Below are 16556 nucleotides of genomic sequence, written 5' to 3'. Positions count from 1 at the left end.
GTAATATATTATAATAATACAGTATTATAACTTCAGATGATTAACCACAGGTGGCCTTCGACTTTTGAACGTTCTACTTTCATACAATTCGCAGTACTAACAGTGATACACAGCAATACACCTCGTTAACTTTATAATACCCATTGATAAATAAATATTTTAAAGTACACTTTGTGATGTTTTCTTTTACATCTCTCTACTTTCGAATATTCAACACTCAAACACATTTTCAGGAACCAATTACGTGCGAAAGTCGAGGGACGCCTGTAATGTAAACAATTTGTATATATTGAAGTGTGGCTGGATAGAAATTGCCTACTTAAAAGTTGAAGAAGCCTACTACTAGCTTTCTATAGTATCTCCATCAAAATCACTGTAGCATATTTCAGTTTATCATAATTGATTGATTCTTCAGAGTTAGTAACTATGATAATTAGTAAACCAGGGGGTCCTTTTTCAACTTCACACATTTAGACTCCATCCAATTGCATTCATAGAGTTGCAACTTTTTGTATTACAACACTTGAAGCGATTCCACGATAACTAAATTGGTAGCCTTTAGAAAACTATATTATATATATATTTTGTATGTTTATCTTATTGGAATATTTATAAATAAACATGGTCCGTCTCTTCATAGGAAGTTATAGCTATATTTGCATTATGATGTGAATGTTTTGGTTTCGGTACAAGTCGACCATATTGTTTCGTATTAAAAATGGGCGATGTATGTAGTAATTAGAGGTTGTCTATATTGTCGCCGTAGATGTCAAGGAGAGGAAGTCAAGCCTCAAATTTGGCAAAAATGAGTTTAGTATATAAAACCGTCAAAGATGCCGTGGTCAATGGATTTGAACCGCAAAACTTTTTTGATTTGTGCCAACATTACAATTTTCAGTAGTCAAGAGATATAACACACATAGGTACCTTCAAAAATACTATTTTTTTAGTTATTCATTCAAAATAATAAAAAGATAATATCACAAAGTATATTCTATGTTTAAAGTTTCACCGTTCTATCTTTAAAAACAAAAAAGATCAATCAAAAATGTTACTTTTTTTGTCACCCAAAATCTTTGCATGCCGATTTCTCAGCATTATGATTATATGGACTGGCTTCCTTGTCATCCACGGCGACGATATATGGCGAAAGACCTTAATTGGTAGGTGCCTGATATTATAATTTGATGATTTGTGATAAAGGGGGTAAGAGGGATGTAGAAAATTTAATGTTAGAAAACCAACAATATATAAATCATTTTTTCCATTTTTGAATGAGCCCTAATCATGTGAATGTTTTGGTTTCGGTATAAGTCGATTATATTTCATGTTCAAAATCGGCAATGTATGTAGCAATCAATAAAGCAATACATATTATTGTCAATTTTCATAATATATAAATAAAATTGAATTAGAATCCATCGTAATTCTATCGTCCCGATTATTGGTGTATCAAATTAATGTCTTTTTACTTCCCTATTGTAATTATCCAATTATGTACATACAATGAATTGATATTTACAAAAAAATAAAATATTATCAGACATAGGGTGAGTAAAGACTCGTTTTGTAAATAATATAACGCTTTTAGGCATAATGAACACACGTCGGTGTGGACTTAGTTTCGCTTGCTGCTGTTTATCAGATACTTGCAGCAATGTGTGAGCAGGTGTTTCTCTCGTTCCGTGGAGCCGTTCTGATGATGGTTGGACGGTTGTCCATTTCCCCTCTCCCTAGTGTACACATCCAGACCATATTGACCTGAAATAGAAAAATATTTATTTTGTACACCTCGAATTGAATCGATAAAGAATTAGAAAATTATTTGGAAACTTCACTACATCAGAATGATAGCCATGACAGCAGTGGCGAAAGGTGGAATTAGGCAATGGAGATTCAATATAAATAGAGCATAATACACTTTGTCAGTGAGACGTTGATACCAGATGGAAATCTCCCACAGGAGACTACCTCAAAGGGCGGACCGAACCATCATATTTCCCAAAATACCACAGCCTACGTCCACTCTTCGCGGTGATCGCAACCCTCGGCCGAGCGGAACCCGTCTCCTTGAAATTCAAATTCGTCAAACTCCCGCCAAAACAGACGCGGTCTATCAAAAACGGCCGCTCGCGCCGCCACTAGTCAATCCGTCGGTAAAACAGAGAGGTTCCCGACCGACGGAGGAACATGACGCCGCCTGTCAGTTGAACGCGCGCAAAAAGCTCTCTCTTACATCAACCGCCGAACCAACAGCATCGACCGCAAAATCTCTTCTCGCCTTCGCTCGCCTCGGACGCGAAGCCAAGCCAGCATCCCGGACAGCCCGCCAAAAAGACCACATCTGACATCGGCAGATCGCCACGCCGCAAGCACTGACTCGCCTCGGATGCCAAGCAATCAATCAGCAGCCCAGCCGCGACACCACGTTGCAGCCCGCCAATTACCAACCGACCGCCAACGACGACAATAACCTGTATCGTATCTGTAACGACTACCCTGCAATACGATGAAATAAACCAGCCTTGACCAAATACCCCGTGCGTTTCTGTCCCCCACCCCCGCTTTGACCTTGACGTTATCACGGCCTGCCATCTCCGCTTCAGAGCGCGCAGAAGGCCGGTGATAACGTATATATTTTCATTGAACTAAGAATACAAATGGCAGATGGTATTTGGTGGTTTCTTACTAAATACTACAGATAAAAGTTAAATATCTCAAAAAATAACAAAGTTACGATAAAAGTCAATAAAAAAATGAAAATGATCAGTTGGTATTACCCAACTGCTATATGGATAGCTCTACTATCTCCTTTTGTTTTTATTAGTTGTTAGTTCATTGTTTTCGTGTTTATCGGCTAAACGTAATTCGAAATACTGTTTAATAATTCGTTAATATGAAAAAGGTACAGGTGTCATGGCTTATTTAATGTGATACTAAGTAACAATATTATTAAATAACGGGCTTAATCTAAAATCGAATTTACTGGTGTTGAATCTACTGCTTCATAACGGGGTTACCCGAAATAATTATATCATAATATGAACATACCTTCTTCGGGGAAACTGATGACAAATGTCACAATGTCATCGGTGACGGTATGAGTGACAAACTTGGAAAGTCTCTTTTCTTCCACTCCGTTTTTGTGAAGAGTCGCCATGAAATCCGTGAGCTGTCGTGACATTCTGAATTGGATTTCCACTTCCCGACCGGCAAACACTAGAGCATCCTGAAAAAAAAATGTTAATTAGACAGCGACTCGGTTTATCTGCAGGTCAACCTTTTGGCAATTAAAAAATTGGTGACTAAGTATTCTCTCATACGCTTTTATTACGAGGATTATTAAACTCACTTGGTGTGTGATAGGTACGAGGCCAAATAATCTGGTCGCTTTTGTGGGTCCCCATTCCCCGCTGGCACAGTCCGGAAGTGGAACCATGACAGTTTGTAGCTCCGCACAACATATCTACAACAAGAAAAATAATTACAACTTCTTATGAATTACTACATCTTATATGCTAGTCAATGAGCTAAAATAAGTAACTAAACAGCATATGAATTTGTATGTGACGTTTATAATACCCCTTTTACATGTGCATGGATTTACTGCTGACAGTACATATTATTATCGCAGCCATAACAGATGAAAATGCACGTGTAAACACGTATTATTTTGCAAATTTTAAGATTGCATACATGGATTAAAAAAGTTCAGAACCTTCTGAATTTTCATGTGATAATTGGACTGCGCGATATCTGCACCAGTGCAGTAGAACGATAGTGGAGAACCTGCCGGTAGAAAAATGAACTACACCGTGCAGACTAATTTTGAGGTTAACTGATTTTCACGGCCTGTCAAATAGTACTATAAAATGACAACATCGCGTCTCGCTTACTCTTGAAGAATGAGATTGGCGAGACAGTCAGCACTTTTACATGTAAACAGATATTATCGCGATAGTTTAAAATACACACTATTAGTGCAAGTAAATCCATTCACGTTTACAGGCGCTATTTGTTTTCTTTGTTCCACATAGTTTCTGCGTGTTTCTCACCTTTCTTACCCTCTATCCAAAGTCAGTTGTATTGTTAATGTATGTAAAAGTACTAACTGTTAAGAATGGCTGCGATGGTATAGATGAAAACCGATATTGAAAAAACATAATGTGACTTTGAACGGGATTCAAACTGGCGAAACACAGATTTACAGTGGACGTTAAATTCACTTAATACAACAATCATGACCTTGAGTACTATACCTTAAACTTGCAGACACTCTTGAATTTCATAGGTTCGCCAGTGAGGTATTCTTTGGGTGTGACAGCGTTGGCAAATATGTCCAAGAGGAACGCACCGCTGCAAGGTGCATGCACTCTGAATGATACCACATTTCCAATCACCGACTGAAAATGAAAAGCATAATCAATTACATATTGTGAAAGCATTGCCGATGATATATATTTCTCGCTTTAGACCAGTGATCTCCAAAATTTATGTTACTACCTTTAAAAAAAATCAAATTTTGACGCCTCCCCCCACTTTTTATTTAAAAAAATAATACAGACTCATTTTTAAATGGTAAAAAATGTATCAATACGAAAAATAAAAAAGTTTTTAACAGAATAATACCAACATTTTAATATATGGGTATTCATATTTAAATTAATTGGTTTTAAATACGATGGATGTGTTTGTTTATTAGCATAAAGTTTATCACATCTAGTTGTCATTTAGGAGAGTATGTCACCTCCGAAAGGGGGGGGGGGGTGTAGGATGATGCGCTGGACCCCCCCTGATGATGTAATAATGTCAAGTCACGGTGATATCGTCTGCTGGCTTCTTTCGGGGACATGCTTATGTTGATTGACAATGCGGAATTATTGGCGAAAACGGCGTTTTATTGTTCGGAATACAGTTACAGTAAAAGTAGTACAGCGTAGAAAAAAAAAGTATAAAATAGACATGCGTCGTTCTCGAACGAACGAATCTTTTAAAACTAATCTTTAGCCAGCGAACAAATCGGTCCCGTGTCACCTGGCGCTTTTGTCGTTCGAGGCGAACGAGATTCGCGAGAGTGCGCGCGCAGTATAGGAAGAAACGTGGGTGCGAAGGATACGCTGCCCGGCGAACGGAATATGTCGTTCGGGGCAAACGAGATTCGCGAGAGTGCGCGCGCAGTATAGGAAGAAACGTGGGTGCGAAGGATACGCTGCCCGGCGAACGGAATATGTCGTTCGGGGCGAACGAGATTCGCGAGAGTGCGCTCGCAGTATAGGAAGAAACGTGGGTGCGAAGGATACGCTGCCCGGCGAACGGAATATGTCGTTCGGGGCGAACGAGATTCGCGAGAGTGCGCTCGCAGTATAGGAAGAAACGTGGGTGCGAAGGATACGCTGCCCGGCGAACGGATTATGTCGTTCGGGGCGAACGAGATTCGCGAGAGTGCGCGCGCAGTATAGGAAGAAACGTGGGTGCGAAGGATACGCTGCCCGGCGAACGGATTATGTCGTTCGGGGCGAACGAGATTCGCGAGAGTGCGCGCGCAGTATAGGAAGAAACGTGGGTGCGAGGGATATGCTGCCCGGCGAACGGAATATGTCGTTCGAGGCGAACGAGATTCGCGAGAGTGCGCGCGCAGTATAGGAAGAAACGTGGGTGCGAAGGACACGCTGCCAGGCGAACTGAATATTTCGTTCCGTTGAACTAGAGTGCGCGCGCAGTATTGGAAGAAACGTGTGGGGTGGCGACGAGATTCCGTAATTCGTACGCGCTAGTACTATACATTTTATTACAGCTACAAAAGACACAATTGACCTAATCTGTCCGAACAAATCACTATCCGTAATTAACCTATTCGGTCGGAGTCCTCATTAAGTGACTCATTTCCCATAGCTAGTATAAAAACAATATCTAAAAAAATTAATTGAAAATGGCGGGGACGTCGGTGAGCGCGGCGCCGGCCGACGTCACCCTCGAGAGTTCGAAAACCGACTGACCCTATTAGCCGGCTCGCACATCACAACTCGCCTCGTGTGCCTAACCGCCATAAATCAAAGCTTCCGAGAACGGGCAGGCGGTGTTCCTTGATAAAACCTCGCACATCTGCCTAGCGATATCGACATTCGCCGCATCGTGGCTGCTCCGAACGCGGCGACAGTCTGGAGAGAAATGGCCGTTTGTGCAGCTGTGTGCTTGCGCGGAGTCAACTTTTTTTAGATCCAACATGCAGGCTGTAACAAATGCGACATGTTGCATCTGCGGATCGTCTCGCGTCGCAGTTGCATTGGCCAATCTGCGAAGCTCCATTTGATAACGTTTGTTTCTTGTTTTACGATGACGTCACATCGACGAATTCGTCGTAAGACGCATGCGGCGAGTTCTGATGTGCGAGCCCTCTTAGAGGCTGGTAGGGCAGAGTAGGTAGTAATAATACACAACAAACAGTTCACAATTATTCTATTTCTGAAAAATGACAAAAACAGCCTGTGGCATATGTACCTGGCTTGTAGGTAGGTACCTCAGGTCTCATATTTCAGACCTTTTCTAGGTACATGCTTTGGAAAGGGGCTGTGAATTTCTTGGAATTATTATTACCTTCTGCATTTCTTTGCTTGTTAGCTACATATTTTGAAATATTTGAACTAGGTATACAAATACATTTTTTTTTCAAAATAATCTCAAATTAGATATTCTAGGTATTAGGTACATTGTATGGCTGGGAACTTTGCTTCCAATATTTATATAGGAAAGTGTAAGAATTTAATACCTATTGGTCAAAATTGGATGAAATGTAGGTAATAATATTAAAAATGATAGGTTTTAATAATTACTATTTTTGGCATCTAAAATATTGTGCTGACAATTGTTTTAAGTTATATAGGTAACTACAAAATCGTTTGCTATTGATTGGCTTTAAAATTACAGCTTGCTTCTAAGTATTTTTAAAATTGACTAAGTATAGAATTTATAATGACGCTAGGTTTTACTTGGCTTGCTTATAGAATTAATGTACCTAGGTATAAAAAAATGCAGGATTTTATTTATATTAAGGGCTAGACTGATTCTATTAAATTTTGTAGAACTTGCAAAAGGGTGACTATAAATTTCCATACATCTAAGCTTACGGGCTAGAAATTTGCCTCGTAGTCGATCTGTTCATGTTTGCATGAATCAGCCCAATGATGATCCAGGCCTCATGGCCTTGGATCCTCTGATGCCATGGTTTAGGCGGTATCAAGCGACCTCTCTGGGAAAGGCCCTGAACCGTAATTGGGCTGATTAAGATCAACTACGATACAAAGTTTTTAGCGTGTGTAACTGGACAAGGCGGCCGCTTGATATGTGGGTGGTTGCATCTCCTGCGTTAAAGGGTCGAAGCCCCTCCGAACCATCGGTGGCCGGTCAAACTGGGAATACAGCACTTTGACGCCTCGCGGTCAGTGGTTCCACAGTTTTCCGGACCTACCGTAAGGATGCTGAGAGAGGAGGGCATCGCGCCCAGCCTCCCTTAACGCCGGTCCGAAGATCGAACGACACTTCACCTAGATGCATACCACGCGACCACTTTCTGATTGCTTGCTTGCCATGCCTCCAGTTACACACACTGACAGGCCATTTTACATGAAAAAAAAAATGCTAACAAGTAATTGACACAGGCTAAAGTTTTTTTACACAGGCTTAGGTTACTAGGTATAAACTGACGCTAAAATGTTGTATATTTAAACTGACTTTACACCACGTTCAAACACAAACACTATTTGAAACTACCTAACCTACGATGCTATGCTACGGCTGATTGAGGATGCTGCTAGGCTGCTCGCTTTGCTGCTGGAGGCTGCTTTTCTCTGCTGAAGAAGGCTGCTTGACTCTTCCGAAGTGTGGTAGATGACGCGCCGGTGGCGTCGACTACGCACTTTGGTGTTGCATGTCTGGGCCAGGGCTGATTCCAAGGCGCGCAGACAGTTGGAGCCAGGAACTTCCTCGACGTATCCGTCCGTGGGCCAGGGTCGACTGATGATTCAGCTGGTCGGGGAAACATCGAGAGTCCTTGGTTTTGCAATGGTCTGGCGTGCTGTTATTTGGCAGCATCCTCGTGCGTGATTACTGATGATGCGCGATGAGTCGGCCGGCGATAGTTTCCCAACTGCGGCGGATCCATGACAGGTGGCATCTTGAAGGCTTGATGATTCTGCTTGCTTGCAAGTTGAGCGCCACCAGAGGTCGAGCCTCTGGACGCTGTACTGTTTCACACGATTCCACACGCTGCTCTCTCTTCCGGTTGCCAATCAATCGCTTCTCGGGGGTTGGATTCGGGCGAAAAAATATCCGCCTACCTCCTAATCGTAGACGTTTTATTGTTCGGAATACAGTTACAGTAAAAGTAGTACAGCGTAGAAAAAAAAAGTATAAAAATAAATTTAAAATGGCGGGGACGTCGGCGAGCGCGGCGCCGGCTGACGTCACCCTCGAGAGTTCGAAAACCGACTGACCCTATTAGGGGCTGGTAGGGCAGAGTAGGTAGTAATCAGGGGCGGCTCTTCCTTTGGGTACCTAGGGGACAGACCCCGGTCCCCTCATCATTCTATAGTCAATATTCAATTGAATATTCATGTTATACGTTCCTACCATAATACATTGATTTTGTATAAATTAATTAAGTATATATTTTATTTGTACTGTTTGCCCATCCTTGATTCTTGTTTCTTGGCCCATCTCTAATGCTCTATGTGAGTTTTGGCACCACCTACATAGTACAATACAACGATACTGCCGGGGTCGAAATTCGGTGGTCCCTTTAAAATCAAAGCAATGTTATTCTCAAAATTCATAAGGAAGCTGAACAATGCGTACATCTGTAGGCCGTTCTGCACGTGCTATGCACGTGCTATGCACATTTTATCCGCATGTGCCGATGCTGGACCGGGGACACTGTAGTAAATACCTGGTCTTGCATAAGTGTGAGTTTATAATATATTATCAAGTTATCTTGTCGGTCGGCTGTAAATTCATATCCCATGACCCATCGGTTTAGTTTATTAGTTAGTTTGCCAGTAAGTGATCAAATATGTCATCTATCTCCTTAAGTTTTAAAATATATTTGTTAATACATACTATAATAATTTATAATATTATCTTGAATGCTTAGATTATATTGAATGATAATAAAAAAGAGTAGGTAGGTATGTGCTATTTCAGTTAATTAAATCAATATTAATTTGTATTACCTACCTACCTAAATATTAATAATTGCAATGTACTAGTTGTGGATAGATGAATTACACGTTAGTAAAATAATTTTGATTAATAATATTAGGTATTATGATGAATGAGGTGGTTCATTTATTGAAATATAAGTTCAGTACATTGACATTTGAAGACAAACTAGAAGTGAAACAATTAGGACCTCATCAACCAGTCACCAACAGATTTAGTTATTGTGTATGAACTAATCAAAACAAAAAAAGCATTAACCTCCGAACAGTTTACCAAAAAACATGGTTGACGGCAAGTGTATCCTCCAAAAAACTATGTTGTTTTTCTTGTAGCAATAAGATTCTTTCGAACGCAGGAGGCATATGACGATGAAGTAATAGCTAAAAAAGATATGTTTTTTACGCTTTGATTAATATTGATTAGGTAGGTACTTATTAGATATTTCACGCCATCTGACCCCACTTACTAAAAGATGCTAGAGCCGCCACTGGTAGTAATAATACATTTCGTTCGTTCAGTGTATAGCATTTACGTGTATGTGGAGCTCCGGGGCTGGGCCCCCTATCTCCTTCATCTGTGAATGTAATTGTCTTTTGATAGGCTTTGACGGTGTACGAGTTTACATAATTGCATATATAAACAGGTACACGTTCATACTCATAGTACAAACAGTGCAATACAGAGATTGCAATTTTTCCTTCATCCCGGCCGTGATGTGGCCCAGATTCAGGACACATCACTGGTCAGGTTGCTTATTGGCGGTTATTCTTTCTTCTTGTTCGTCTCTTCTTCTCGTTTGGTGTTTCATCTGGATTTTTGTGGTTCGACGTTTCATCTGGGTTTTTGCACGGGCCGCATAGGCGGTCGGTCGCTGCTTTCATGTAGTCGTTTAGGAAGAAATGTTTTCTCACATCTTCGTAGGTCGAGTCGTCATCGACGTCTAATTGGTCTATGGTTTCATCAGTATATGCGATGATGTTCATCAGTTTGGTTACGGAGACTTCTGTTTTGTGTTGTATCAGGGCTTCGGTTTTTTCTCGGATCTGTCGTTCAAATTTGTTTAGGTATTCCGATCTCCTGAATCTTTGGGCCTGCTTGGCCCTTTCCTCTTCGTAGAATTTGTCGTAATCGAAATCCGGGGGATCATCTGCTAAAGTTTCTGGAATCTCATCGATTTCTGTTCTCGGGGTCTTTGGTCTTTCCGTTTCCGGGGTCTCTGCTGTTTCTGGATCATAGGTTTCGGCAGATTCGGAATTCGGAGTCTCAGGAGGGTTGGCGGGAAAAGCTGACTCGGCCTGCTCCTGATATGCCGTCAGGAGCAGTAAGTGCAGCGTCATGAGGTCCCGTAGTTTGGTTGGTCTGAATGCGGCGAGTCTGGTAATCTCTATGGTGATCTGCTCCATAGTGCAGTAGGTAGGTGGATCGTCTAGTCAGGTCACTTGCGGCGGTAGGCAAATAGGTAATTTGCTTGGTCGGCAGGTTGTAGCAAATAGGTATTTTGCTTGGTCGGCAGGATGTAGCAAAGTAGGTAAATTGCTAGGTCGGCTGGTACTTTGGTGTATCTTCTAGATTATGCGTGGTGTCTTGTAGGTATGAAGATTGGTCGGCTGGTTCTGCGAGGTAGTTTGTAGGTCTCGATTAGAATGTAGATCTCAGCTGGTATCAGAGCGCACGGAAAGGCGACTGCTCACGACGGGTGCTAGACCGCAAGTGTAATAATACACAACAAACAATTCACAATTATTCTATCTCTGAAAAATGACAAAAACAGCCTGTGGCATATGTACCTGGCTTGTAGGTAGGTACCTCAGGTCTCATATTTCAGACCTTTTCTAGGTACATGCTTTGGAAAGGGACTGTGAATTTCTTGGAATTATTATTACCTTCTGCATTTCTTTGCTTGTTAGCTACATATTTTGAAATATTTGAACTAGGTATACAAATACATTTTTTTTTCAAAATAATCTCAAATCAGATATTCTAGGTATTAGGTACATTGTATGGCTGGGAACCACAGAAAAGAAAAATAAATAGAACTCTGATCCAAGGCCTTGCAAACGCTGCAAATTGAAGCAGGATTTTAGAAGTGTGTGTTAATAGGGTGGGCGGACAAAAAATGACCTTCACAGCGCACACAGAGCCGCATCATTGATGTCTACTTTTTATTAGAAATATTTCATACGAAACAATATAATATTATAAATACATATTACTAATATTGGTGTTTTAACGCGTTTTTTAAATTAACATACTTTTCACACACAGTTAGGAATATACTTTATAGAAATTGAAAAAATGATATTAATTGTATTTTGTAGTAAGTATATTTCTATGTTTGTACATTGTACAGAATAATTATGAAAAATATTAAATATAATTATTAAAACCTCATCAAACTTATACGTGACATAATTTATAAGATTAAGTAATAACAAGATAAGTACATAAATATTTACATACAAAGGTAATTCTAAATAGGCATAACATTAATCGCATTTATAATTATATATTAACAGAAAATATCATTATATAACACATAAATCAAATATCAAGTTTTTTGACTATTCTGTCGCATGTATAATGAAAGATCTCTCTAAACATGGCATCATCACTTCCCTTCCGAATAAATATGGGTAGGTACAAAAAGAAATTTTAAATAATTGCTTACTTGATGACAAAACGGTATCTAAATACACTACATTAACGGTGAGCAATAATTAATAACTGAAACATTTAATGACTTGATTTTATTTTTTTTTATTTTATAATTAAAATGAATATTGACAGTAAATAAATGCACATTTACCTATGCATATTGCATATGCAACAATAAATCATTATGATAAACGAAAACAGTTATCCCTAATTGATTACCGTAAAACCCCCTAACTTCGCCCGGTTTTTTAACAGAAAGTCGTTTTGCCACCAAAATATCCACCAATATGAAGTCTTATAGATCTTATGTAATGCACAATGATAGTGTTTAATTTTATTTATATTGAAGTAATACCCTTTTCATACTAAATAATACAATAAATCACTATTTTTTATATAGACGAAGTTACGGCACGATTCCCTAACTTCGCCTAATGTGTTTTAGTAGGTACAATAAAAAAATATTGTCTATGGATACTCACGAAATCTATTAAAAAATAGCCTTAAGCAAATTCAGGTCTTATGCTAGAGACAATTTGACATATTTTAAAGAAATATCTACGTTGGCGAAGATAGGAATCACTTCAATGACTGTTTCATACAACCTACCAATTTACGCTAGGGCTGCCAAAACCCAAAGCATTATAGTATCATTTTTATGTCTTGATTTACATAGTAAATTTTTAATAAAGGAAATATGAGAAAAATTGTTAACTGGTGATTCAAAGTGATGAATAGTTTTTAGTCTAAAAACAATAAAAATAAAAAAAAACACATTTATTTCAAGAAAATCGTTTTTTTGTGACAACCCTAAAGCCAGGGGAAGTGTAGGAACAAGTAGTTCAAAAAACATAGCCTGACATTGCATACTCAAATAATTGATGTTTTATTATAAATATCGGAAATCGCACGTTACATTTGGCAAGCAGACTATATCACTATATTATATTAAAAATATGAAGAACCTACCTCTACAAGATTCGTAGAAATCAGCAAAAGTTCAGAGGTATTCCGAAAAAATCTCTTCAAACCGGACTCGAAAAAACGGTACTAACACAAACACGGCGAAAATAATGGCGGTTTGAAAATTGTGTGGTGACAGGACGAATATTATCTTTAAAATCGCCTCAGTGACTTAAAGTGGTGCAATAGTAAAAACATGAGTTTTTAGTGTTTAATTGATTTAGGTGAAGTTAGGGACACTTGGCGAAGTTAGGGGGTTTTACGGTATTATAAAAATTGTCTAATATTCCCTGTCTGAAATGCGGCCCTGTTATTCAAACAAAATACACGCATTATATGCATTACAGTGGTGTGCGTCGCACTCGTCCATAACGTTTAACATTGTTTGTGCGTGAACGTCAAATGCCATGCAGAAAATAAATTTTAATGCATGTTACGATATTGACATAAATATTCAAAATAACAATAAAAATATGCTTACTTGTGAAATGTAGTTGCACTATTTGTTTTATTTTTCATATTTGTATCATTACCACAACTTTTTACTGAGCATATTGCTATTTTCAATTTTAAATGAACATAAAACCGACAGTAGTTGTCAGGGCAACGCACAAGTGTAGAATAACGTTTTATTAACACGCGTTTAATGTTATCCTTACCCGAGATCGGTTGCCTGCGTAGCCTTACCAGTTGGGTATTTCAGTTCCCATTATTTCTGAGTTCCCTGCTGGGAACTTTGCTTCCAATATTTATATAGGAAAGTGTAAGAATTTAATACCTATTGGTCAAAATTGGATGAAATGTAGGTAATAATATTAAAAATGATAGGTTTTAATAATTACTATTTTTGGCATCTAAAATATTGTGCTGACAATATTGTTTTAAGTTATATAGGTAACTACAAAATCGTTTGCTATTGATTGGCTTTAAAATTACAGCTTGCTTCTAAGTATTTTTAAAATTGACTAAGTATAGAATTTATAATGACGCTAGGTTTTACTTGGCTTGCTTATAGAATTAATGTAGGTATAAAAAAATGCGGGATTTTATTTATATTAAGGGCTAGACTGATTCTATTAAATTTTGTAGAACTTGCAAAATGGTGACTATAAATTTCCATACATCTAGGTAAGCTTACGGGCTAGAAATTTGCCTCGCAGTCGATCTGTTCATGTTTGCATGAATCAGCCCAATGATGATTCAGGCCTCATGGCCTTGGATCCTCTGAGGATGTCATGGTTTAGGCGGTATCAAGTACTACTTTTAGCTCTTTATCTTCTACTAAACGGGCTCCATATTTGGATTTCATTGCAGCTAATGCAGAAAATCGTGTTTCGCATAAATATGATGTGAGGCGTCTAATTACAAAAAACGACAAGTCCACAAATCAATATTTTCGGGAAACAACGTTTTTATGTTTCAAGCTTCAATTATTTGTTTTAACGTGAGATTATTTTTTCCGTTGTATTCTATGTCGAAATTAGAACCAAATGGCAATTTGTTTCAGCCGATAAACTCTTAAATGTATTAAATATAGGCAAAATAAAATTGGACGTATCGCTATTTGTACCTACCTCACTTTTTAATTTACTCCGCATAAAGCACATATTTCCGTGGCACTGTCATGAGTTTACCAGATGCTACAGCATGGGAGACGCCCTTTTCAATATTGAATGTTCCCTAATTGGTTGACTTAAACACGCACAAAATCAACCAGGCTTTAAATAATATGAAACACAGACTTGGCGCTTTTTGTAATAAATCGAGACTTTAAGTATTTTTTTTCATAGGGTTTTGTCGCATTTTGGAATTTATAGATCATTACATATTGTGTAAAATTATACAAAGAATACGTGCGTATTTTTTTCTCGATTTTGACCAAATGTGGACTTATCGCTTTTTGGAATTAGACGCGTCATGTTATGAATAGGAGCAGTATTTGCAGTGCTTTGCTTGACAAAATATTACATTCTTCACTACGATTCAACCAAAATTGACCTAGTAAAAAGAGTGAAAACTCTGAAATTTTTATTTTTCAACAGTAGCCAATCCAAATTCATCATCCTGTTCTCGCTTCCCTTTACAATAGTCTGCAGCTCCCCAGGGAGGCGCGGCTCTCAGTTTGGAAATCGCTGCTTTACACTATGCTTGTCAGAATCATCTATATTTGTAGCCTTAAAAGCCGCTTCTTCGTTAACACGTCTACAGTACTGGATAAAAAGTATTCTGTAATTTTTTGATGAATCAGAGCTAAATATCATTTAAATTCAATTTTAAAAAGTTATGTATAACAAACAAACAAAGTATAAAATTTTGTTGTATTTTGAAGCTTGAAACATGATAGGAAAGGGCTGAGGATATAATAAATTATATTACACCAATAAATATCTTATAATATTAACAGCTCTGTAGTTTTTTGATTACCTTTAAATCATATCAAAAAATGCGACGGATGGGGCGTAAACCCGGGAGATACAGGGTTCGATTCCCCGTCGGGGTGGCTTACTTTTTTCAAAAAAAAGATTTTTTCTATTGGTTATAATATACTCTCTCAGAAAGTGTTTTTCAAAATTATGTATTTTCAATAATTAGAATGATACATTCTTAAAATCTTGTGAATTATTCGTTGAATAAAAGAAATAGTTAATTATAAGTTAATCTATCTTGTTATTTAAACCTTGGTATTTAAAATGTTATCAGACTGATGCTCCCATCCCGTAGCACATTTTGGACCTTTAAACGAACATTTTCAGTTAGCAAAATCTGCTGAAATCGCCAGAACAACAATGAGGTCACCTCACGTGTATCACGCTACATCATGAACCGCACTAGTCAGTGAACGATTTTTTCTATTATCTGCTTATCTGCAGGAAAACACATTTTCGACTAGCGTCGTTCATTGTTTTTAATGGTTTTATCTGTGGATTTTCTATTAAATTATTATCTATGTCTGCTATTTACGTCTATTATCTATGATCACCAGGTTGGCTTTTGTTCAAAATATTATCTATGGATGCAATATCGCAAGTTATTTTTACGTATACACATGTGGAACCTGTTAAAATTAATTGAAATTAGCATGAATAATGAATAGTAATTCAAAATACTAATACATTAGAGTTGGCACTCTCTATCATTGAATTTATAGAGATGGTGATCATTCAAAATATTCTGCGGAATGACAAAACCATAGACTAAATCTGTCGCCGTACGAGCATGTGACAGCACATGACGTGATCATAATGTATTCGAACCTTTATAGTGTAGCATCCCTCTTTTCAAATTAAGACTGTAACTGCTCACTTTTGGGCAAAGTGCTGCAGGACTGCTGTCTACGATAAATGCTGCCATAATTCCACATTAGATAATTTCAATGTTTTACAATGTATCTACACGTAGAAACAGTTTTTTATAGTTTGGAAAAAATATCCTACATAAATAAAGCAGGTATTTTATTGATATTTTCGGTGCGCTGTGATTCTTTGTATATGCTATTTTTTATTTATGACAATCTTTTAAATACAATGAAAGTACAAGAATAAAGTAATTTTATTGACCTGCATGACAAATCGTTTGAGACTGACTCCATCGAATCCATCACCTTCCGTATCATAGAACTTAAGGTTGTAGTGGAATATCAGTGTACTCTGCATGTGTGCGGGCATTGCAATTCGAACAGTAGCGGCACCTACAATGACAAATAATGCTTTTGGTAAACCAATCGT

General features: G+C 38.1%; 1 protein-coding gene across 6 annotated transcripts in view; it reads right to left on the bottom strand.

The window, feature by feature from the left end:
* Positions 1–1062: 1062 nt before the first annotated feature.
* The window catches only part of Hil (peptidase hillarin), a 154623-nt gene continuing 139129 nt past the window's right edge, over positions 1063–16556 (bottom strand). For all 6 annotated transcript variants that reach the window (XM_085943378.1, XM_085943377.1, XM_085943376.1 and 3 more), the window contains exons 12-16: positions 16389–16519; positions 4260–4403; positions 3353–3466; positions 3052–3229; positions 1063–1761 (exon numbers count right to left, since the gene is read on the bottom strand). In XM_085943378.1, the coding sequence (XP_085799504.1) occupies positions 1619–1761; positions 3052–3229; positions 3353–3466; positions 4260–4403; positions 16389–16519 (710 nt within the window). In that variant the 3' untranslated portion in view covers positions 1063–1618. The remainder of the gene's footprint in view (positions 1762–3051; positions 3230–3352; positions 3467–4259; positions 4404–16388; positions 16520–16556) is intronic.

The sequence above is a fragment of the Rhyacophila brunnea genome, unplaced genomic scaffold (assembly GCF_057557595.1).
Source record: "Rhyacophila brunnea isolate RB1 unplaced genomic scaffold, BYU_Rbru_1.0 scaffold_16, whole genome shotgun sequence".
NCBI lineage: Eukaryota > Metazoa > Arthropoda > Insecta > Trichoptera > Rhyacophilidae > Rhyacophila > Rhyacophila brunnea.
The sequence above is the reverse complement of the archived record's forward strand: the minus strand, read 5'-3'. Positions and strand labels throughout refer to the sequence as shown.